This window comes from Gymnodraco acuticeps, unplaced genomic scaffold (genome assembly GCF_902827175.1).
Source record: "Gymnodraco acuticeps unplaced genomic scaffold, fGymAcu1.1, whole genome shotgun sequence".
Lineage (NCBI taxonomy): Eukaryota > Metazoa > Chordata > Actinopteri > Perciformes > Bathydraconidae > Gymnodraco > Gymnodraco acuticeps.
In genome coordinates this window covers 4546450-4570288 of record NW_022991216.1, presented here as the reverse complement: position 1 = coordinate 4570288, position 23839 = coordinate 4546450, and the positions used below count along the sequence as shown (strand labels likewise).

Sequence of the window (23839 nt, the reverse complement as noted above, 5' to 3'; positions counted from 1 at the left end):
ACTTCAAGCTACATCTAAAAGTTGATGGCTAAATAAGAGCGTTTGAGAAATTGTGCAAGGCATACAGTAATAGTCTGAATAGTCGATTAGTCGTTTCATTAATCGATTATCAAATTAGTCGTTTGTTGCAGCCCTATTATCCCATGTATAAATAAAACGTGTTATTCATCAACCCTTGCAATTTGGGATTTTATTTTTGGTTGGTAGACCTCGGTGAGCTGGTCATTTCAAAAGTAGCTCACCAGCCAAAAAAGTGTGGGCACCCCTGCACTAGATAGTAAACTAGAATGCTTTTCAGCCATTAACCTTGAACAATTAAATTAAATGATTCTCTCTTCTAAACCATCAACGTGCATGTTAGACCCAATTCCAACTAAGCTGTTGAAGGAAGTTTTTCCATTAATTAGCACTTCTTTATTAAATATTATGAATATGTCTTTATTATCAGGCTATGTTCCACAATCATTCAAAGTAGCAGTGATAAAACCGCTTCTTAAAAAGCACAACCTCGATCCAGAGGTTTTAGCCAACTATAGACCTATTTCTAATCTTCCGTTCCTCTCAAAAATTCTTGAGAAAGCGGTCGCAAAACAGTTGTGTGATTACTTAAAAAACAATGATTTATTTGAAGATTTTCAGTCTGGCTTTAGAACACATCATAGCACAGAGACAGCTCTGGTTAAAGTCACAAATGACATTCTAATAGCCTCAGACAAGGGACTTGTCTCTATTCTTGTTTTGCTCGATCTCAGTGCTGCATTTGATACTATCGACCATGATATCCTATTGCAAAGACTAGAGCACTTAGTTGGCATACAGGGAACTGCTTTAGGCTGGTTTAGGTCCTATCTATCTGAACGCTCTCAGTTTGTACGTGTCAATGATGAATCTTCCACGCAAACCAAAGTTAGCCATGGAGTGCCACAGGGTTCAGTGCTCGGACCTATTTTGTTCACATTATATATGCTTCCGTTAGGCAATATTATAAGGAATCATTCTGTAAACATTCATTGTTATGCGGATGATACTCAACTATATTTATCAATCAAGCCTGATGAAATTAATCATCTAAATAAAATTCAAGACTGCCTCAAGGACTTAAAAACGTGGATGACCTTAAACTTTTTGATGTTAAACACGACCAAAACTGAAGTTATTGTACTTGGCCCGAAGAATCTACGAAACACATTATCTAAAGATATACGAACTATGGATGGCATTAATTTGGCCTCCAGTGAGACTGTAAGGAATCTTGGTGTTATATTTGATCAGGATTTATCCTTTAACGCCCACATAAAATCAATTTCAAGGACCGCCTACTTCCACCTACGTAACATTGCAAAAATCAGGCATATCTTGCCTCAAAACGATGCAGAGAAACTAGTCCATGCATTTGTTACTTCTAGGCTGGATTATTGTAACTCTTTATTATCAGGGAGTACCAAGAAGTCAGTCAAGTCGCTTCAGCTGATTCAAAATGCTGCAGCTCGTGTACTAACCAGAGTTAGGAAAAGGGACCACATTACTCCTGTTCTGGCTGCCTTACATTGGCTCCCTATAGAACACAGGATAGAATTTAAAATTATTCTTATCGCCTACAAAGCCCTTAATGGGCAGAACTCATTATACCCTACTGTCCTACTAGGGCATTGCGTTCCAAGAATGCAGGGTTGTTGGTTGTTCCTAGAGTCTCTAAAAGTACAATGGGAGCCAGAGCCTTTTCTTATCAAGCTCCACATTTGTGGAATCAGCTTCCAGTTTGTGTTCGGGCGGCAGACACCCTATCCGTTTTTAAGAGTGCGCTTAAGACCTTCCTTTTTGATAAAGCTTATAGTTAGGGCTGATTAGATTCAGCCCCTAGTTTTGCTGATATAGGCTTAGTTTGTCGGGGGACATCTTACTTCTTCCTTCTCTCTGTCTATACCTGTGTACTCTCATGTTCCGATTAACCCAGCTTCCCAAATGTCTTTCTTTTTGGTGTCTATATACGCCGGGATCCGGAGTCATGGATGATCCTGCGCTCTTGTGTCCTGGATCGCGAGTCCTGGATCTTGAGTCGTGGCTGTGGTCCTGGATCATAGGTCCTGTATGGATATCCTCGTGGATTCATCTTCCTATTATACACACATGCATTTCCAAACATTTGGACTACCTATGTTGCAAATGTATTATCTTTTCAGTTTATACACGGCATCTATTGCACGTCTGTCCGTCCTGGGAGAGGGATCCCTCCTCTGTTGCTCTCCCTGAGGTTTCTCCCATGTTCCCTTTAAACTGTGGGTTTTCTCTGGAAGTTTTTCCTTGTACGATGTGAGGGTCAAAGGACAGAGGGTGTCATATTGTCATACTGATATTCTGTACACACTGTGAAGACCACTGAGACAAATGTAACATTTGTGATATTGGGCTATATAAATAAACATTGATTGATTGATTGATTGATTGATTGATTGATATTATCCCCTGAAAGACAAAAGTAAGAACATAATTGACTAAATCCTTTTTTTATGTTGCACTTGAATACTTGCTTTGACTTTTACAATGCTCAGTTGATCCCATTAATGTTACGGTTTGGGAAAGGTAGGACCTAAAAGCAGATTACAAAAAAATGCTAAGGTCTACAAACAAAAGCGAGCTTTATTTCAAAGCCGATCAGCAAAATAGCATGGCATGGATAGCACAGAGGTAACACAAGGAAAATACAATACTCAAAACACGGTCGTGACCAACATGGAGGGAGACAGGAAAAAACAAACAATGAACCGACACCGAACACAGGGAGAGACAAGACTAAATACAGGGAGGGTTAATCACGGGACGAGAAACAGCCGGGCAGGGAAGGAGAAACACAAGGGCCACAGGTGAACACAATCAGACAATTAGACACACCAGGGAAACTAACGACAGGGAGAAGGACCAGACAAGAAACAAGGAGGAAAACATGACGGGGAGAACAGAACAGCAAAATAAACCCCAAACTAGACACAACAAAACTCAAACCCTGAATATTAACACTGATACTTTTATCAATGCATTCACTCATTTACCTTAAAATGTTTGCCTTCCACTTCTGCTACCAACCTTGTTTCCCACAGTGATGTAGATATGACGTAGAAGTGTAATTATGTAGAAAAACACAGTTTGTGATTTTTCTCATGAGGGCCATGTCGGGCCCATACTTCACCCCCAATTTAACATGTGGTTCATCATCAGTACTGAACTTTAGACCCATGCATGCTAAATAGTGAGACAAGCTGTTTCAAAACTACTCGTTATATTTGGACCAACGTTTGCTATTTAATACCAGACCCGTTTTCTCTGTCTGATGGACTGAATTCCACAAAGTTCCTCTTTCAGCAGTATTTCATTCTGTCCTGCACGCACGCACGCACGCACGCACGCACGCACGCACGCACGCACGCACAACACACACACACACACACACACACACACACACACACACACACACACACACACACACACACACACACACACACACACACACACACACACACACACACACACACACACACACACACACACACACACACACACACACACACACACACACACACACATACACACACACACACACACACACTAAAGCGTCATAAACCTGACAGCTGGTTTGGGTTTTTCAGTTTTGGATCTGAAACAGATGGTAAACTCAGAAAGTCAGAATACCTCGCTCTCTTTCTCTCACTCTCCCTGTCTGAATGTCTTTGTGTTTTCATTTCTTCTAAGGAATGTATTAAAGAAAAATAACATTTACGTCAGCCATAGATTTTGTGGATTTAAGGATTCCTGTTGACCCACTGAAAGGTTCAACTTTGCCTTGGCATAACATCCTCTGTGCTTGCCTCATTGTTCACCTCCGTGTTGTTGTATGTCCTTTTCCCCAGCACTGTACCACCCTATTGTTGAATTCAGAGACCGTTTGGACTGGACGATGCCCAGAGAGCAATACAATGTGCCAAAGAGAAGACAGTAAACAACAGGAATCACACAAGCCTTGAGCTTTGCCACTGACTTCACTTTGGACCTAATCTCCCACAGTCTGTATCCTGCCTCCACCTCTGAGCCAGAATGCTCTCATGTTAGTTTAGACCCGCCCAGACGCAGCAGGCTGCACGAACAAAACATATCCTCCAAAGTGGACACCATGTCCAGCTGCACTCTCTCATTAAATAATAAAAAATGGCTATAATGAATATTTCTATACAAACAGGGTTGTTTAGGGTGATGAATTCAGATCTTATCAGCCAGCCATGCAGTTTCCCTCTGCTCTACGGAGAACTAATTGTTTTGGTTTTGTATTGCTCTACTGTTTTGGTTTACTCCCACAGCTCCCATAGCGTTGTTTATGGCTATCTAAGGCTTTAAGAAAAAACTCAGATAAACACAGTACACTTCCTGCCCAGCTTCAACCTCCTGAAAACAGTTTAGCTACCAGCTGGTAAAATATAGGCGAGGCGAGGCAAGTTTATTTATATGGCATATTTCAACAAAAAAGCAACTCAAAGTGCTTTGTTAAAACAATCATTAAGACCTAGTGCATAAGAAACACATTATTATTACATTTAAAGAGAAATAATGGAATATTTAGCAGCTGTAAAGTATAATATCTTTCTCGGATGAGTCCAACAGCAGAGCTAAAACAGTTATATTTGTTAGATGAACACAAATATGTCTCTAAATAAATGGTTATGCTCAATAAGTGCTTGATGTGTAAATAAGAAGATTGATAACAGTTTGTGTACATTAATCTTTTATCTCATGAAGCTACAGCAAGCACTTAGTTTGCTTAACTTAGTTTAGCATTAAGACTGACAACAGCTAACAGGTCTATACAACAACATCTATACCAGGACCTTCAAAGGTCACTAATCTGCACAAAAAGAAGAGAATAACAACAGCAAGTTACTGGTTATGGGACTTATATACAGTATGTCAGACTATTTCCTGCAGTCAAAGGCTTGGATCGGTGGCTTAATCGTGTCTTGACGTATAGGCCTTGCAAACTCTTGGTGATGACAGGACGACAGGAAGGATATTGCGTGCTAATCAGTGTTCTTTAGAGGTGCTGGTATATGTTTTCTATTTTTGGGCTTGAAAGGCTGACAGTTCCTCCATATTTACAGTCTGTATGAGAAGTTAAGTTAATCAGCTCTTGGCTTCACATATAACAGACACAAAAATGGTAACCATCTCCTCATCTCTTAGTAAGTGAATAAGCTCATGTCCAAAACTGGAAAACTAAACTCCATATAAACAAGCATTAAAAGAAAACGTATAGACAAGCATAAAATAATCTGATATCTCAATTGGAGTTAACTGTGCCGTCTGTGCTTTACAGAAGCTGTTTAAAAAATGAGAACAGATCATTGTGACAAATATTTTTGTGAGGAAATGGGTTTAGTCTGTCTGTCTGTGAGCTCAGATATCAAGTCCTGGTGGATACAAAGCTCAGGATGAGTGAGTCAGACGAATCCCACCCCATCCTGCCCCGTCATTGGCCTCTCAGAGAAAGTACTGTAGAGTTATATTTGTATTTATTCATGTTAGCAAACTATGGATAAGCTTAAAATGGGAATAATTTGGGTAAAACTGTGAGCTGCATTTGGGGCCTGTTGACATGTGTTTTTGAGGACAAAGGAAGATGGGGGAAGGTGAGAGCATGTCCTGATTTGCATTCAACTTAGATCTAGCTGCAGGGTTTGTGATGTTAAGAGAGGTCCCTTGGGTTTCTCTGGTGCTTATCAATAGTAGCAGTTAAGTGAATACTGTTCAAACAATACCTGTGTTTGTGTTTTATATTGATTTCTCTGTTTTATCCTTTCATAAATGTAAGGACTACAAATGGCTATAAACATTCTGGGCTGGTTGGAGTAAACAGGGTTTTATGGCTCTGTGGGGGAGGTGTAGGTATGCAGGCCTTGAGACCTTTTGTTGTAAAGTGAGCCTGTTTGGTTTCCTGCTGCGTTTCCTGCTGCGTTGCGTCTCCCAATGAGATGACCTGAAAAGATGACCAGCTGACCTAACACCAAACCCCTCCTTCTTACTCTGGTATATATCCGGTGGATCCCTGGCGTTCGGCCTCTTCTTCACATGCTGCCCTCGGGTGAAAGTAGCTCTGCGGTATGCGGACTAGAGCAGGAGTAAGCCGGCATTACTCCTTAAGCATTGCAATATAACTGTAATATATCATGTTGTATTGTAATGATTGTATTGCATTGTCATATTGCCATTAAAGTAGATTATTGTTAACGGTTACTTTGTAGATATGGATTCCTTCCTGTATTATAACCAGCTTCATAGGAACGCGCGGAGATTTGAAAAGCGGACCAGTTATCCCTTTAAATCTCCAACAGTACCCAGCACATTTCTCTTCATTTCTAATAGGCAAGGCAAGTTTATTTATATAGCACCTTTCAACACAAGGCAATTCAAGGTGCTTTACAAAAATGAAAGACATTCAGACAAAGGCATTTAAAAACAGTCATTAAAAATAAAAGATAATAAAAGAAACATTAAAAGACTGTCAAAGTTTTCCCCAAAACTAAGAAAATACCCATAGTCGTACCTAGTAACCCACTATAAAATAGTCGTACCTTGTATCTTACTATAAAGCTCACAATAGTTTTAGTAAAACTAAGAAAATGTACCCTATAGTCCACCCTCGAACTATAAGATCCTTTAGTTTTTCCCGAAACTATTAAAACTGGCCTCTAGTTTGACCCACAAACTATTTTCTCCAAGGCCTCTAGTTTGACCCACAAACCATTTAAAAGTACTTTAGCTAAGTTTACCTGTGTCTTTCTAGGACTTTTTTGGTATCCTTTCCGCGAACCAGGGGTTTGAAACCAAAACGGTGCCTGTATTGACGTTCTTTCCTGTGTCGGTGAAATATCACTCGACACCAGGTTGAGAATCAATGATCAGGTAATAAAAAGTACATGAATAAAAAGTTACAGTGCAGTTTAAGATATGAATAGTTCACACAGAAGTTCCACTTTACTGATGAACACAACGGCTCAGTTTCAATACACACTTTCTCTGTCCTCCATTTTTCTGAAGGTAAATGCTTACATGACTTCAGCTTGTTTAATCTGTACCAGAAGCAGTGGGAACTATCTTGCCATTTGTTAACATGTAAATAGTTCCCATGTGTGTTTTGCTGGAGAAGAGGCCATTAGAGACTGAACGTTTACATAAGCAAGTAAACAAATAGTTTAAGTCTAAAAAAGGAAAAGACGCCACAGCTGGTTTCTGTTCAAAGTGGTGATCACTGTGATACATACATTCTAAAGGAATGTTTTGTTGTAAGAAAAATAATCACAAAGGGTCGAACAAACTGTGCTCATCATCCACAAATAGTATGTGCTCTAAAAATGGCTTTTTCTGTGATGTACTGTTTATCTAATTTGAAGTATGGCTGCGAACAGGAAGTAGATCTACTTTAGCATCTCCAAGGATTCTCCTCAGACATGCTGTCCTCCTTCGTCCCTTGAAAGTGTGTGGGTGGATGTTTGGATCTCACACAGACTTTAACAAATTACTTCAGCTCTGTATTCTGATACTCAGAAACAACACCATGGAAATCATATCGATACAATAGGCTACATACTTCTATCCTGGTGTGAGCCCAATTCAGTTCCTGCTTGCTTACTATTTTCTAATAGATGTCTTTTTATGTGTAGTAAACCTGAGTTTTAATGCAAAACACTTTCTAAACTTTACATAAAACAGTAAAGTGTAATTCAACTAAGAAAACGTACTCACACGAGGTGGAGAGTCACTGATGCCCCCAACAACACTACTAACACCTCTGCTAAGTATAGACAAAAATACATGTAAATCTACAGGAACATTGCATTAGATTTTCTTTTTACCCAAAATGTACTAACTAGTTAAAAGTATATTTTGGAATTAAAGTGTTTAATTGTAAGTCTTTATTTTGTTAAGCATGGTTTGGATTTGCATTGGATGTTCTCAGATCAGGGCTTGTTCCCCACCAGACACCAAAGCAAATCCCTTGTAAACCAATAAACTTGATTGTGATTGTGATTTAAAATGAAGACAGAGAATTTGTTGGAATAAAATCTAAAAAAAAAAATTCACTTGGTTGCCTTTTTGTTGTTGTTGATGTTTTCTTTTTGTAGTTAGTTATGCTGCTTATATGATGCTCTTATTGTGAAGCACTTATCCACTTTAACGTTTTGAAAAAAGCAATTTAATAGTAAATACCTCATTATAACCGTAATTAATTATCTTTTTGTGGCAACATCGGATTACATAAATGGTACGACTAAAGTGAAGAGTGACCGGATGAATTCTCAAGAATCCATTGTGTTGTTATTTTTTGCAGCCACACTGATTTTCATGGCATTAAAACACACACAAAAAAGGTTCCCAATTCAAAGCAAATGGTTGGTCTTTGTTATGGGTCATTTGGATAATTGCCTTTTGGATGTGTCTGCTGCTGTGTGCCGGGAAGCTGACCTCAGAGCTGAGGAATGTCTCTGCTGAAGACCCTGCGGACTGTGGGCGGGTCGCAGCTCTGTGTCACTCTCTGGTGCTGAGGAGCCCCAGAAACACACCGGAGGAGGCAAGAGAAACAACTAAACGCAGATTACCGATATTCAATATTTTATCTCCTGTTTTTGAGGCTTCATTTTCTCAGCAGCAACATGTTTTCAATGTGTCCAAAAACGTTGCTGTTGCTTCTGGTCGGAGCCTGTGCTGCCTCGGCTGCAGCCAACAGCGGTAAGAGGACTTTCATTCACTTTTTATTCATTTAAAGCAGCGTATTTAATAGGACAGATTGAATGATGTGGGCTATATACTTTGTACAACAATACATCTTGGTATAAAGTGTATGATTCACAATGATTTACTGTATAATAAGGTAGTGTACTGAATCAGCTGTTAACGTTAATGTTTCAGTAATTATTTTGGTGGTATCCAGTATTAACCTGTCTTTGGTTTCAACTTCTCAATTAATCAAATATGAGGTTTGTTGCTTTGCTTTTCAAAAAATAATTTAAAATTGAACATCTTTGGGTTTTGTACATTTGGTCAAACAAAACAAGGCATTTAATGACGTCACCTTGAACTTTGGGAATTAAAATAACTTTGAATTGTAGTCCTGTATAAAACAGGGCGGAAATAACGAGTAAATAAAATAAAACAATGTTAAGTTTCGATTGATTTGTCGACGTATATGAAAGGTCTAAATAAGTGGGGAAAATGCCAATAATTATTCCCAGAGCCCAAGGTGTTGGCTTCAAATGTTGTTGTTTGTCAACCAAACTCCACACAACCCAACATATATTCAGATTTGATTTTAGTGAGGGACTGGGGATGGAAATTAGCTCAAAGCTAAATCTGACACTGTTACGCTTGATACATTTGAATGTTTTAAGTGTTCATTACTGTGCATTGTCCCTGCCAAATAAACGATTAAATAAAATAAATCTTTAAAATATTACTGAAACCATTAATCTAAATAATATCTTTTCATTATTCTTTGTGAAATACATTTCTCTAACAAATGGCTAATTGATTTACGGCTGAAACTACAATATCTATTATTTCAATCATCAATAAAGCTGCTGATAATACTCCTAAATTGATAATATTGTCTACAATTCACCATCATTTCCCAGGGCCCAGTTGAAATACTCAAATTGATTGTTTTGTGATATTCAGATAATATATTCATTTTAATATATCAAAAGAAGAAAAAAAACAATATTGCCATACCAGGAACCAGTTAATTATCGGCATTTTTTTTTATTAGAAAAGTGCTTATAACAATAATTGAGTAATACAATGGATGTTTATTACAATCGTTTTTCTGTGATTAATAAACTAAATATTATAAATGTAGTATGTAAGTATGTAGCACTAGCTCCATAAATACGTCCAGTTTATACCCATAATAAACTAGCATTTCTTTCTTTCTCCAGATCATTTAACGGAGGACCTTTTGAGGACCTTTTCCGTCTTCAACCCTTTAGCCACAGATGAACCGATAGATATGGATGACTATGGTGAAGGTGGTGATGTCCAACTCAATGGCTCTAGAAGAGTTTGGATGCCTAATATCAATGTCTCCAAGGAGATCTCAGAGGAGGCGCTGCTGTTTCTAACGGGCCCCGTGTCCACCATCCTAATCCCGTCCTTTTACATGCTGGTCTGCCTCATCAGCGTTCCCATCAACATCTGTGCGGTGCTGGCCTTCGCTCGGAGGATCCGCCCTAAGAAACCGGCAGCCATCTACATGCTGAACCTGGCCTGTGCTGACCTGCTCTTCGCCGTGCTGCTCCCCTTCAAGATCTCCTACCACTTCGGTGGCAACAACTGGATATTCGGCGGGCTCATGTGCCGTGTGGTCACTGCAGCGTTTTACTGGAACATGTATTGCTCTGTTCTCCTCATAGCTTGCATCAGCGTGGACCGGCTGATCGCTGTAGTCTATCCCATCGACTCCCTGTCTTGGAGAAGGCCGAGGAATGCAAACTTAGCCTGTGTCTGCATGTGGATACTGTCCCTGGCTGGATCTGTGCCACTCGTCCTCTCCGACCAGACCTATCACCTCAGAGAGTTGGACATCACCACCTGCCATGATGTCCAACGCGTCGATGAGCTCATCGGGCACTACAAGATCTACTTCATCACCCTCTGCTGCGTCCTCTTCTTCCTGCCTCTGCTCATCACCGTGGTGTCCTATGCTTGGGTGATCTGGGCGCTGAGCAGAGTCCCGCGCGGGGCTCCAGGACGCTCACGCAGAAGATCAAGAGCAGTGGTGATGGCTTTAACCGTGCTGGTGATGTTTGTGCTGTGCTTCACCCCCACAAACTGTCTTCTGTTGGCGCACTACCTGCAGTTTAACGAGGGTGTCGAAAGCCAGGAGGCCCCCGATGGCTCCTACGCAGTCTATCTGGTGTTTTTGTGTCTCGGGAGTCTCAACTGCCTCCTGGATCCTATGGTCTACTACTTTGGATCATCCCAATGCCAGCGACAACTTTCCAGCGCGCTAAGGTGTCAGAAGATCACAGAGGGCAGCAGCAGCAGCAGTCAGTCTTCATCCAATTCATGCAGATCCAGCTCCAGAACAATTCTCAAATCCAGCTGTGCAGACAGCTCCAAAATAAGCACTCAGAGCACCAACATGGACTCTTTCCAAGCGAACCTCCACAGCCAATACAAGAAGCTGCTCGTCTGATGGACTCACATTGAGCAGACTTCATTGAAGTGACTTAACTGACTCCTACCTGTTTACAACAGTATTTGACTATGAAGTCCAAGTATTGGCAAACAACAAGCACAAGTTAGTCCGAGGGGTTTACTGTATGTATTCTTATTATTATAATAAAGGGAAGAGAACTGAACCTCAAGCCAACAGAAATGACTTAAAGTCTTGGTTTCATAACAACAAATGTGCAATGACATTCTATGTGCCTTTTGAATTCAGTAGCCTCAGAAAAGGAAGGAAGTTCCGACTAGATAAAAACTATTCTGCTGAACAGTTGATACTATGAAGTATAGCCTTAAAAAAGGAAGGAAGTTGGAATAAGATAACTCTGCTGAACATTTAATACTATGAAATGTTTTTACTTTTGCACTGTATGTGTAAGAGCTTATGAGTGTATAAGCTGCAAACATTGTTAATATATAATGGAAGGAAACAATTATTCTTTTTTTGTCTAGTGAAAAGCTTATTTTCAAGCACGAAAAAGCTTTCTTAATCATGTCTTTCTTTTAAATATAAATATATTTACAACTTTTTGTGTACCACTTTTGGTCTCTGAATGAATATGTTATATCATCATGTGTTTTAAAGATATCCAACAGTATTAGGCATAGTTTATTTCATGCTGCTCTCTGCGGGTCAAACATTTGAGTAGTTTATCATGTAAAGCAGTCATTTCACATTATTGTCATTCTTCTCCAGCAGGCAGCGCTACTACACTGTTAATAAAATGTAACCTGAAGGATAACCTTTTCACTGTGTATCTGTTTTAGCACAGTCATGTGATAGTGTAAAGGAATACTGACCGAATAAAAACTTCTTGAATATTTCAATACAAGCTAAAATACCACTTTTTCTGTTGGGATGTTATATTTAACTATTTTCCATTTTTAAATAAGTACAAGTATAAGTTTGTATCCTGTGCAGCTATCTATCTTGGCCAGGACACCCTTGAAAATGATGATTTAATCTCAATGGGACCTGAGGTTAAATTACTGCTTATTCAATATGAAGGAATTAATTGACAGACTAGTCTAATAAAGAAAGAAACTAGGGGACAGCCAGCAGTTCAAACAAAAGCATAGCAAAACACACGTACCCATGTGTGTATTTTTACATGTACCGCAGGTTCTGTTCTGCAGTAGAACACAGAAGTAGGTCTGAATAAGACATTAATTATATCATACTTTAGGAGATGAATCATCTTTGCGTTTCAAAGGTGATGCTAACATTATTGAGTAAAAATGCTAAATGTAAAAATACTCGTAAAACACGTAGAAATACTGCATTCAAAGCCATACTCAAGTAAAAGATCCAAAGTAAATACAAAAATATAGTCAAAGTACTAATAGCAAAATTCCTGTTTTGCAGAATGTCCAATTTCAGACTTGTATATTACATTACTCAATAATAGTTGAAAAAAAGTACAATATTTGAGAAGGAGTTGAAAGTAGCATAACATTGAAATACTTAAGCCTTCAAGGGCTCAAAATTGTACCTGAGTACAGCAGTTTAGTAAATGTAATTAATAAAATGCAACCACTCTCTATTATATATAATAGAATATTGTAGTATTGCACATATATAATCAGGGTCTTGATAGGAGGGCAATACGCACCAAATATTCATAAATAACACCTAACCAGATGCATTAAATAAAGGTACAATGAGCTGCTTAATATCAAAGTTATTTTAACACCATATTAGATATTATTATAGTGTGTGGCACATGACCTGATAAACCGGCAACACTTTACTTCCGCCCGCCCTATCTCTGTTCCGTGTCACGATCACGATACGATACGCTACGCGAAATCACGTGACTGAGTGACATCACGCAGGTGTCAAAACAGGTCTATATGAAGAAGGGATGGCAGTAAAGACATCGACATACAGAGCCACACCTGCGGACACTACTCCCTTCTATTTTTTGCAGTCATGGCTGTTAGCACGCAATGTTTTCACCTGTTCCTCCTTTTGTGCTGCCTGCAGACCTGCCTTTCAGAGAAAGGTAAAATCCATCCGTTTATTTCCATCTCTGTTGTTTTTATTATCTTCAAACAATTAACTCAGATAAGATTTGCGACCAGAAAGTGTTTTACTAACCTACATTTGTCGGCAACAGGCCCTGATTGACCTTAGGCTTGGTTAGGCATTCAAAACCAGTCTGATATTACTCGATAACAAAGGCAAAGTAGAACGTTGTTAAACCGGATGACTCGTGCTGGAAACCCAAATTGTAATGTAGAGAATCGGCCAAACAGCTGAAAGAAACTGAGTCTCGTTGTAAAATAAATACATATACTCAAGTCCTTTTTTAAGTTACATTAAATATTGCTTTATACTTCACTTCATTTTCTAACTAGTTTCTTTATTATTTTTCTGTCCAGTGAAACGTTGGGATTTCTTAATGTTTATTGTAAACTAAAGGATTTAGTGTTCCTTTTAAAAAGTTTTAGAAACACTTCCCAACTTCTTAATTAATCTAAATAAACTTTTTAATAACCATTTTGAGCATCTTCTTGAACTTGAATTATCATCACAAAGCTAAAAACATGGCTGCCTGTCTGGCCTCATTAAAAGCTGACTTTACAGGGCTCACATGACAGCGAAGCTACAAATATATGAATATCTTACGCAATTTGATACATTGTTTTAAACTACACAACATTATATATAGGAGTTTAAAGAAAGCACAACCTTCAACATCTACTGCAGTAAAAATGGATATGCAACCTAATAAAACTGGAAGTGATCTATTTGTTCTTGTTGTTGTTGCAGAAACTACTTACAAACTTTTAATCAAGTAAAGTTTTAAATGCAGAACCTTTACTTGTAGTGGAGCATTTTCAAAGTGTGCTTTTGGTACCCTTATGTCATTTTTAACTAAAGGATTGGAATACTTCTTCCAGTCTAACATGTAGTTAAATTCATAGTATGTTCCTTCAGGTATTGTTAACCGGTTTTACTTCTGCCTTTATCTGTTTTCATATCATGTTGTGACTCAGACGAAAGAGGCTTCGGTGGTACAGAGACCAACGACGGGGTGTGGGTCAGCCCCCAAGCCCGAAAAGCCTTGAGCAGCAACCTCACCACGGTCTTCCTCCCCATCATCTACATCATCGTGTTTGCTGTGGGGCTGCCCACCAACGCCTTGGCAATCTGGGTGTTCCTCTTCCGGACCAAGACAAAGCACCCGTCCTCCATCTACATGGCCAACCTGGCTGTGTCTGACCTGCTCTTCATCATCTGGGTCCCCCTAAAGATAGCGTACCACTTCAACAGCAACAACTGGATCTACGGAGAAGGGTTGTGCAAAGTGATGGTGGCCTTTTTCTACGGCAACATGTACTGCTCCATCGCCTTCATCGCCTGTATCAGTGTTCAGCGTTACTGGGCCGTGGTCCACCCGCTGTCCCATCACCAGAAGGACAACCGTCTAGCCATCGGCATCTCCGTCACCATCTGGTTGTTGGTGTGGCTCATCACCATCCCTCTGTACCTGTACGACCAAGAGGTGCGTGTCAGCAACCTCGATATCTACACCTGCCATGACGTCACCAGGCCCAGTCAGAAGAAAATCGCTGCAGGCTACTTCCTGACAATGGGAACTCTTGGATTTGTCGCTCCCACCATCGTGATCATCATATCCTACGTCCTGATTCTCAGGGCTTTGAGGAACAGCATGGCAGACCCTGCCATCGCCAAGAAGCGCAGGAAGGCTGTGGTGTTGATCATCACAGTGCTGGTGATGTTTTTAGTGTGCTTCACCCCCAGTAACATCATGCTGCTGGTGCACTACATTCTCCTGTTGGGAGAGGCTAACAACAACCTGTACGGGTTTTACATCACCACGCTGTGCTTGGCGAGTCTCAACAGCTGCTTCGACCCTTTTATTTATTACTTCATCTCAGAGGACTTCAGAGACCATGTGAAGAACACGTTCCTCTGCAGGAGTGAGAGGACAGTGGAGAGGATGAGGGTCTCCTTTAGTGCCCTCAAATACTCCAAGAAGAACAACACTTTCACGTCTAGTTCAGGGAACAATCCGACTCAGAGCACCGAGTGCTAGTGAATTGTTTTTTTAATTCTTCATTATTAACTTTGCTCAGGTATAAACTAACATGGATTTCTTTGGGAAAAAACGTTGGAGTCATCTGTGTCAAAGAACTCCAACAAGCTCTGAGCTGTCTGAGTTACTGCTTCGGTTATTTCTAATTTTGTAAATATATTTAAATGTTTTTATATCTTAGCACTTTCCTGATGTATTCATCTGCAGTTTTATTTGATTTCAATGGGACTTACAACATTAAACTTTTGTATTTTTTTGTAAATGTATGTGTGTGTTATTTTAGACCAGGCTGTTAATTGAAATGCATTTGCTGTCTTTGGCAGAGACCTTACATTTTGCATCTTGTATGATACAAGCCTGAAACATGTATTCATCTATATGTGTTTTTAAAGTATCCATTACAAATTGTTTAACCTTATTGTTAAAGTTTGTCAATAAAAGTTTTTTAAAAGGTTTCTTTCATTAGTACTTTCTGTAGACCCTGAAAAGTCTTGAACGGGTATTTCTGAACTCTTAGAAGGTAAAAAAAAAAAAAAGTATTACATTTTATTTACAAATATCTTGAAGTATTTTTCTTTGCCTGCCAGAGTTACATTATAATGTTAGTGACGGCATGTTTTTGTATCCAGTTCCAGTCTGTCAGGAGATGTGAGTACCTCTAACTTAAAGGTAGTTATGACAGCGGATGTTTTGCAGGAGGCAGTTTTGTCCTTTGTACAATTTGTACGTGGTTACATTTCCTCTGCCTTTATTGTCAGGCAGGCAATTGTAAAGGTTAAGCTACATGTTCCTTTTTTTCAAAACAATGTTTGTATTTAACCTTTTGCTGTAAACTCCCTGTTTATTGTCAGTCTTCTAAAAGTCCTAATATATTGTAGTGAGAGTATAAATTCATTGCTCATGATTTTGTCAGTCACTAGCAAAATGTCTCATTCTGCCCAATAATAGGATAGGTTTATTAAATTGTGAAACAAATAATTCGATTTTTAGGTGTTCTAAACTGGAAAAAGTTATTTTATCAAGCCCTCAAATGTAGGAGAATGGTGCACAAAGGTTTCTGAGAGGTGAATCATACCTTTTATAAATTGATCCGATTTTAAAATGTTGTGTTGAAATAGTTTCTTGTAAACATTTATGCATCTCTGTGTTCAACCCCGGCCTTTACAGAATGCAGCTGTTCAGATTGTTAAAGGAGTTAACTTGCCACAGTTACATATTTTTACATGGTTTCTTGTTAGATTCAGTGTAGTTTATAATATATAATAAAGGTTATAGACAACAGTCACATCACATGACAATGGTGGTCTGTAAAGAGTCCAAAACAGAGGATATTTAGTGGAACAACATTCATAAATGTGTCCATTATATCTAAAATATCTTCATGAAACACGTTCTTATAATTATTTTATTTTATGATTTTGATAGTTACAATTTGATGTGTTGCTTTCCCTCAAAGAGGGGATACAATCTTTTAGATTTTGGACTTTTGGTCGGATGAATAGACTGTTTCAGATCCCATTGTGACAGATATTTTTGAATATTTTGTATGTTTTAATATCATTAACTTAAGAAAAAAATGGTCACATGTCTCAGTTGTAAATAATCAATATCTGCTGTGATTCAAGATTCAAATGACGTAGAATGTTCACAAAATTTACAAATTAATTAAAGAAAATATCATGTTCAATTAACAATGCCAAAGCCAATAAAAACATCACTAGAGTCGACTGTACATACCCATTAAAAATAGAGAACACAGAAAAAACGTTTCTAAACCACAGAAGTCAACAGTCTAACGTTTGTACAGTCTGTACTGTACCCAATATACAAGCTGTTAATAAACTTTTCAATCAATCAATCAAACACTCCCACAAAATAGGCTACTTGTTTTTTTTACATAGTCTATGCAGATGATTGTGCTGCATATTATATTTATTTCTGTTATTAAAAGATTTAACAGATCCTAAACGTTTTTAAACCTTTTTTTTTTAAATATGGGTGTCATCTAAATTCAATGAATGTGTTTGCGGTTTAAAAAATATATACATTTAGGGTATATATGTAGATGGTGTGAGAAAATAAGTAGGCCTAACACAAACAACCGTTGGAAACAGTTACTTATTCAATGTTTCCATAGTAACCCAAGACTGTCAAACTGCCTGAATGAAGCTAAAATATCTAGTGCTAGTGTGTTTTATTTGTTTTGTTAAACGTATTAATATCTCATCTTTTATATATATATGTATTATTTTTGATCTCCTCCCTGGTTGACTCCACAGAAACCCTCATGGGGAAACAGCAGGTAGGCGGGTCAGAGATGACGTACAGCCGCTCTACATAAAGGTAGTCTCAGGGTGTGTCTCTCAAGGTTGAAGGTAGTGCGACATTTAAGGAGTTGTTAGAGGGCGAATTTATCAAAGAAGAGCAAAGCTGAGAGCGTGTAAACACACAGACATGGATTTAACTCGGTTACTGTCGCTACTTTTGATTTTCTGCTGCTTTTCGGCCTCATGTGCAGCAGGTAAGACCGGAAGTTTCTCTCTTTATTGTGTCGAGGAGCCCACTTTACATACCGGGCTCGCGAGACATTACCAGACTCATCTCTAAATTAAGATACACTTACTGTAGTCATTTTTTAAATGATTTTAAACTAAAAGTTTTTAAAACGGTGTTGTAATAATTAGAGGGAATCTTTGGAAATTGTTATGTTTTACTTTGGGTGGTGGTCAGCTCCCAAACAGACAGGAGTGACGGGAAATGTAGGCATTAATATGCATCTATCGTAATTGCCATAATATACCTCTTAATATTAAGGAAAAACTGCATTATTATTATTTGTATTATTAACCGCTATTGTGGAGTAGTTCATTTGTCATTTTGTATTTTGTTTATTCATTTATTTCTCTGTAGGCTACAGCACTTTTTTCCTGTGGTTTCGAAGGGCTTTACAAATATAGCTGTATTTTATTGTACATTACATTGCTCAAGCTACAGTACTTGTAGATATTGTAAAGAAAGTTAAAGGCAGTTAGAAATACTTATTTTATTAAAGATTCATGTACCAGTTATTTATCTTTTAACCTTTTGCCTAAAAAGTTTCGAAAAAATAACCATAGAACAATTTTTTTTTTTTTTGGTCAAACAATATTCCTTGACATAGGATATAAAACGACGAAGCATCTTAACTTTTAGGAATATACAAAGTTCAGTATATTTTTGTTTGAAAAATGATTAATCGAATATCATAATTTTGTCCATTTTTTTGTTGTAGGACAAGGCCGGGGATTCGCTGGGTTTAAGGATGCTGTCAACTCAAATCAAGTTGTTGTGGACCAGCAAACAATTGACACACTGAAGAGTAATCTCACCACAGTCTTCATCCCTATCCTCTACATCATTGTGTTTGCGGTGGGACTTCCTGCCAATGGCATGGCCATCTGGGTGTTCCTCTTTAGGATGAAGAAGAAGCACCCGTCCTCCATCTACATGGCCAACTTAGCTCTGGCTGACTTGCTCTTTGTCATTTGGGCACCTCTAAAAATCCAATACCATTTTAACGGCAACAACTGGATCTACGGGGAGGCGCTGTGCAAAGTCTTTGTGAGCTTCTTCTATGGGAACATGTACTGCTCCATGCTTTTCATCACCTGCCTCAGTGTGCAGAGGTACTGGGTGGTGGCTCACCCTCTGTCCCAGCAAAGGAAGAACAACAAAGTGGCGGTCGGTGTTTGCGTGGCCATCTGGGCTTTCATCTGGATCACCAGCACGCCTCTGTACCTGTACGACCACACCGCACAACTCAAAGACCCCAACATCACCACCTGCCACGATGTCAACATCATCGAGGACCCTCTCAACCCGTTCCCCTCTGTGCAGCTGCCTTACTACTACTTCATCTTCATGGGATTGGTGGTGTTCCTGGTCCCTTGTATAGTGATCGTGGTGGCGTATGTTCTGCTTCTCCGAGCACTGGGGAACAGCATGGAGGCCAGCACGGCAGCAAAGAACCGCCACAGAGCCGTGGTGCTGATCGTGACCGTGCTCTTTACTTTTCTGGTGTGCTTCATCCCCAGTAACATCATGCTGGTGGTGCACTACTCTCTCCTGAAGGATGGAGTGATTAATAACGGTTACAGCTTCTACATCTCCACATTATGCCTGGCCAGCCTCAACAGCTGCCTGGACCCGTTTATCTACTACTTTGTGTCGGAGGACTTCAGGAACCACGTGAAGAACACTCTCCTCTGCAGGAGCAGCCGGACCGTGGAGAGGATGAGGGTTTCATTCAGCTCCATGAAATACTCCAGGAAGAGCAAGTCGTACATGTCGGAGAGTGGGAACACACAGAGCAGCTCCTGCTAGAGGTATGATGGATGAAGGAAACAATAGAAAGACTAAAAGGGTATCAAGGCTGTGTTTATTCACTGAAAACATGGTGCCCCACAGACATGGGACGCAAAAAGGTGTGTGATTAGTGCTGGTTAGTCATAACCACGTTACCTCAACACATCAGATAACCAAAGATTAATTATAAATGTGAAGATGACTGTGCTGGGACGAGAGCGGAGGACTTTTAAAGATGTCAAATACTTAATTATGAACTGTTGTTTAGTGTTCAAATGTGAAACATGCATGTATATTTTCATTTTTATACATATTAATGGAGAGAAAGCCTGTTAAAGACTGATATTAAGTTCTCTTGGCCGCACAAAATATTTGCCAGGATTTTTGAATGACCAGTAACTGCACTGAAGACTATTTTAAAGATTATTTTAATTAAGGATTGATTAAGGATTGATCTTGATTAATCAAATAGCGAAACATTTCTATTCCATTTTCTCAAAGTCAAATATAATATCTTTCAATATCAGTTCAATATCATATAAAACAAAGAAAAGTAGGAAATGTATTTTTAAAACAAAGCAACATCTTTAGTAAAAGAACCAAATTGACTGGATATGTTCAGAAGAATAGAGCAATAGAGAATATCAAGTTAAGCGTTTCTTATTTAATATGAATTACTGTTATTAACAGCCAACATGCAGCCAGCATTTTTAATGTATTTGAAGTGTTGATTTAATGTTTGAGTTTGGTTTTATTGTTACATAGTTTCTTAAATAAATAATAAAACAACAGGATGCAGTTTCTGTGAAACTCCTTTAACATTACGTCACCGATTTAAATTCCTGTGTGGAGTGAGTCACTCGTCTTCGTTTCATCACGCAGCCGAGGAGGGATGCAGATGGGACTCATTATCATGGATCCCTCTTTAAGCCTTGTAAACATTTCAGGAATTCATGTGATGTGTTGTTGTGGTCTTTAGTTTAGAAAAGAGTGCAGGCCAGTTCTTTAAAACACATATTTTGTTATTTACCAAGTTGTATTCACGATGTGTTCTGACGGAAAAACCCCAAAATTGAATGAAGATGGAGGGGTTAGGAATGTTTTAGAGCGTGATGAAACATGTTGTGAGGATGAACGAAACAGGTTATCCTCCCACAAGTTTCAGTGTAAGCTGTATGTGAATCACAGAAACATCACTCCTATTCAACAGTATTTATTGCCACACTCACAATGCCTTTCCTAAACCCAAAGGTTGATTACAACAAAGGTGCTCTTCTTGAAGACACTATGCTGTCAACAAAGGAGTATTGTGAAGCAAAGTAAACACCTCAGGGCTTTTATCTGTAGATAAGAAGTAGGTGAACTGACGTTTCGAGCTCCAGCCCCACCTTAAGAGGTCATCCCCTCCCCCAGGTATGCAAAGCTTCCTGTTTAATGACTGGTTGTCAGGGCCAGGTCAATGATTGTTGTGTGAGTGTCAGCTTACCCTTTGTCAGCACTCTGAGTGGAATACCTTACTTTCACATGTTGAGGACTGAGCTCACTCCCTGGCCGTGTTTCATCTATACAGCTACACCATGTGACCAGGACAAATAGAAACGTTAATTAATCATGTTTGATGGTTTCTGATTAAAGGATAAGTGATTATAAAATATAGCCAGGAGAATAATCATTCAGATTAATGGATTACATATCTGACAGTTTTATGAAACAAAGAAAGGACAAATACTTATTTAAGAGCTGTTAAAAAAGGTTTTAAACGTCAGTGATTCGTAGAAGTTGGGAAATCATTTATTGTATGGACTCGTTATGAAGTATACAGGGTGTGCTTTTTGCAGCCGGAATGCATGATCATGTTGGATTGGAAGGCAGATTACTTCATGGTGAACGTGATGCAAGTACAAAACATAACAAAATTCATTCATTTTTCTGGTATGTACTAACATTTCTTGCAAAATTGAAGCCTTTGCACAGCTTATCTATAAGAGCCACGAGAGGCAGGTGTGGCAAGAAAGAAAAGTCTTCCGTTTTTAAGGGCTATATTATTTTCACATGCACATTTACAATGGTTGCACTCCATAACGCTCAAAGCATAAACTCAGTGCCCAATGCTATACAATTTTGGTTTAATCCTTACGAAAACTAAAGTGTTAAAGACAACGTGTTGTAATTATACCTGATCGTCTTAATATGTTAAGAGATGTTGGTATGTAGATTGTGTTTACTGCAGAGGCAGGCTCATTGTCTCCACCTGTTTTAAGCTAAGCTAGGCTTACCTGCTGCTGCTACAGCATACAGAGGTGAGATCATGTTCTAGTGTCTAACTCCAAAAAGCAGTTGTGCATAGATTCACCAAACAAACAATTTAATTACATTTGTATTTAAAATCTCCTGGTGTATTTGACTTCAGCTATTTCTCATAGTTGAGAACTCTACTTTTATGGTTAAAAAAGAAGGAACTAAGGGCCAAAGTTCTAGTTGAGCAACATGCAGATGCCTACTCATACACACACACACACCACACACACACACACACACACACACACACACACACACACACACACACACACACACACACACACACACACACGTATGTGGCGGTGTGTTGCATATTTCCACGATGCAACATGTATGGTATGCTTTAAAGTTGTCGTAAATCGCAACAACTCTGTAACCACAGGATTGACATAGTAGAATATGAGTACTTTTTTGTCTGATAAATCTGATAAGATTTATTATTTAGTCTTCTGGTAGATTGCAGAACAAATCCCAGATGTTTAAAAAGTCTCTGGTGATCTCCAAACATTTTAAAAACATCAGACAATAATTCAACCCCTTTACAGGTCCTTGTCATGCATGTCAAAGCATGGGGATAAGGTTTATTTATTTCATACATCAAATCCCAGTGATTCAAATTAGGACACAGACAGGTCTGAATGCATTTTCCTAAAATAAGCAGGACCTGGGGGGTATACTACGAAGCAGGATTTTCGCTTAGCCGGCTAAATTCAGGGTAAACTCCGGCTTTCCGGTCCTACGAAGCTGGTTCTCTTTTTAGCAGGCTCGATCGCTTAGCGGCTAACCTGGGGGGTATACTACGAAGCAGGATTTTCGTTTAGCAAGATAACTTCTGGGATTTCCGGTACTACGAAGCTGGTTCACTTTTTAGCGGGCTAGTATGGAAGCAAACAAGAGACAGAAGTATTTGAATTTTATTAGACACCGAATTTATAGCATTGAAAATAATTACTTTGAAAATCATTAATCTGAATTTGTTTTGCTCCGAATTTATCTATGTGAAATAAAAATGTAAAAATTCAAGTTAAAACAATTTGAATGTTCAAATTCAGATCCCAAAAATTCAAGTGAAAAAATTTCGACGTCAAATATTTCGGTGTTTAAAAGTCGATGTAAAAAAATTCGGTGTGTAAAATTCGACGTCAAAAATTGCGATGCAGCCTCATCCGGGCTACTCAGACAGGATAAGCAATCGAGCCCTAATGCAATCAAACCGACTTCTGGCCTATCAGAGCCAAGCGGCAAACCCCGGGACAGTGCGGTGAAGCCCAATGCTGCAAACTGTAGGCGATGGATGCAGATGGGAGCAATTCCCGTAGACCCTTTGTTAAAATGTCCAACTTAAAAAATGAACATGTTTCTAGCCTGGATCTACAAAAACATATTCTGTATATAGTTAGATTCCCCCTTCATGACAACGGGACTGCTGCTCCTAGCTCCTCTCTGCTAGCTCCGTTAGCTCCGTGATGCTACAGCGGCTCAGCTCATGAGGAGAACACTACTTGAACTCTGCCGTGTTTGTTGTGTTGGTTCCTGGTGGACTATTCGTCATGCAAATATAGGATTTATCTGCGGTTGAAACAGACCGTCCATGAATGCAGTTTCTTCGGTAAGTCAACCCTGCGTACTTTATGTTATGTTACTGGTGTTTTTATTAAGCTAACGTTAATGAATGTTTAGAGTTGGGGTAGCATTTGAGCAATCGTAGCTCCATCTGTGCTAACGATGCTATGCGTAGCATCCAAGAGTGTAAAACATTAAGTGGGATGCTACTGTATACCAAAGGCTTCTGTGCGAGGTTGCTAAAATAAGGTCATCTTTGTACGTTAGATAGTTAGTTTGCTATTTAGGTTACTGTATGCATTGTT

General features: G+C 39.0%; 2 protein-coding genes across 2 annotated transcripts; both read left to right on the top strand.

Moving 5' to 3' along the window:
- Positions 1-8550: 8550 nt before the first annotated feature.
- LOC117561537 lies at positions 8551-15329 on the top strand. The gene is made up of 5 exons (XM_034239027.1): positions 8551-8766; positions 9972-11224; positions 12031-12047; positions 13126-13268; positions 14266-15329. The coding sequence occupies exons 1-5, from the start codon at positions 8691-8693 to the stop codon at positions 15327-15329; spliced, it is 2553 nt and encodes an 850-aa protein (XP_034094918.1). The 5' UTR covers positions 8551-8690.
- Positions 15330-17607: 2278 nt separating this feature from the next.
- f2rl1.2 (coagulation factor II (thrombin) receptor-like 1, tandem duplicate 2) lies at positions 17608-20472 on the top strand. The gene is made up of 2 exons (XM_034238719.1): positions 17608-17850; positions 18601-20472. Exons 1-2 carry the CDS (start codon positions 17784-17786, stop codon positions 19689-19691), a joined length of 1158 nt encoding a protein of 385 aa, XP_034094610.1. The 5' UTR covers positions 17608-17783; the 3' UTR covers positions 19692-20472.
- The last annotated feature ends 3367 nt before the right edge of the window (positions 20473-23839 follow it).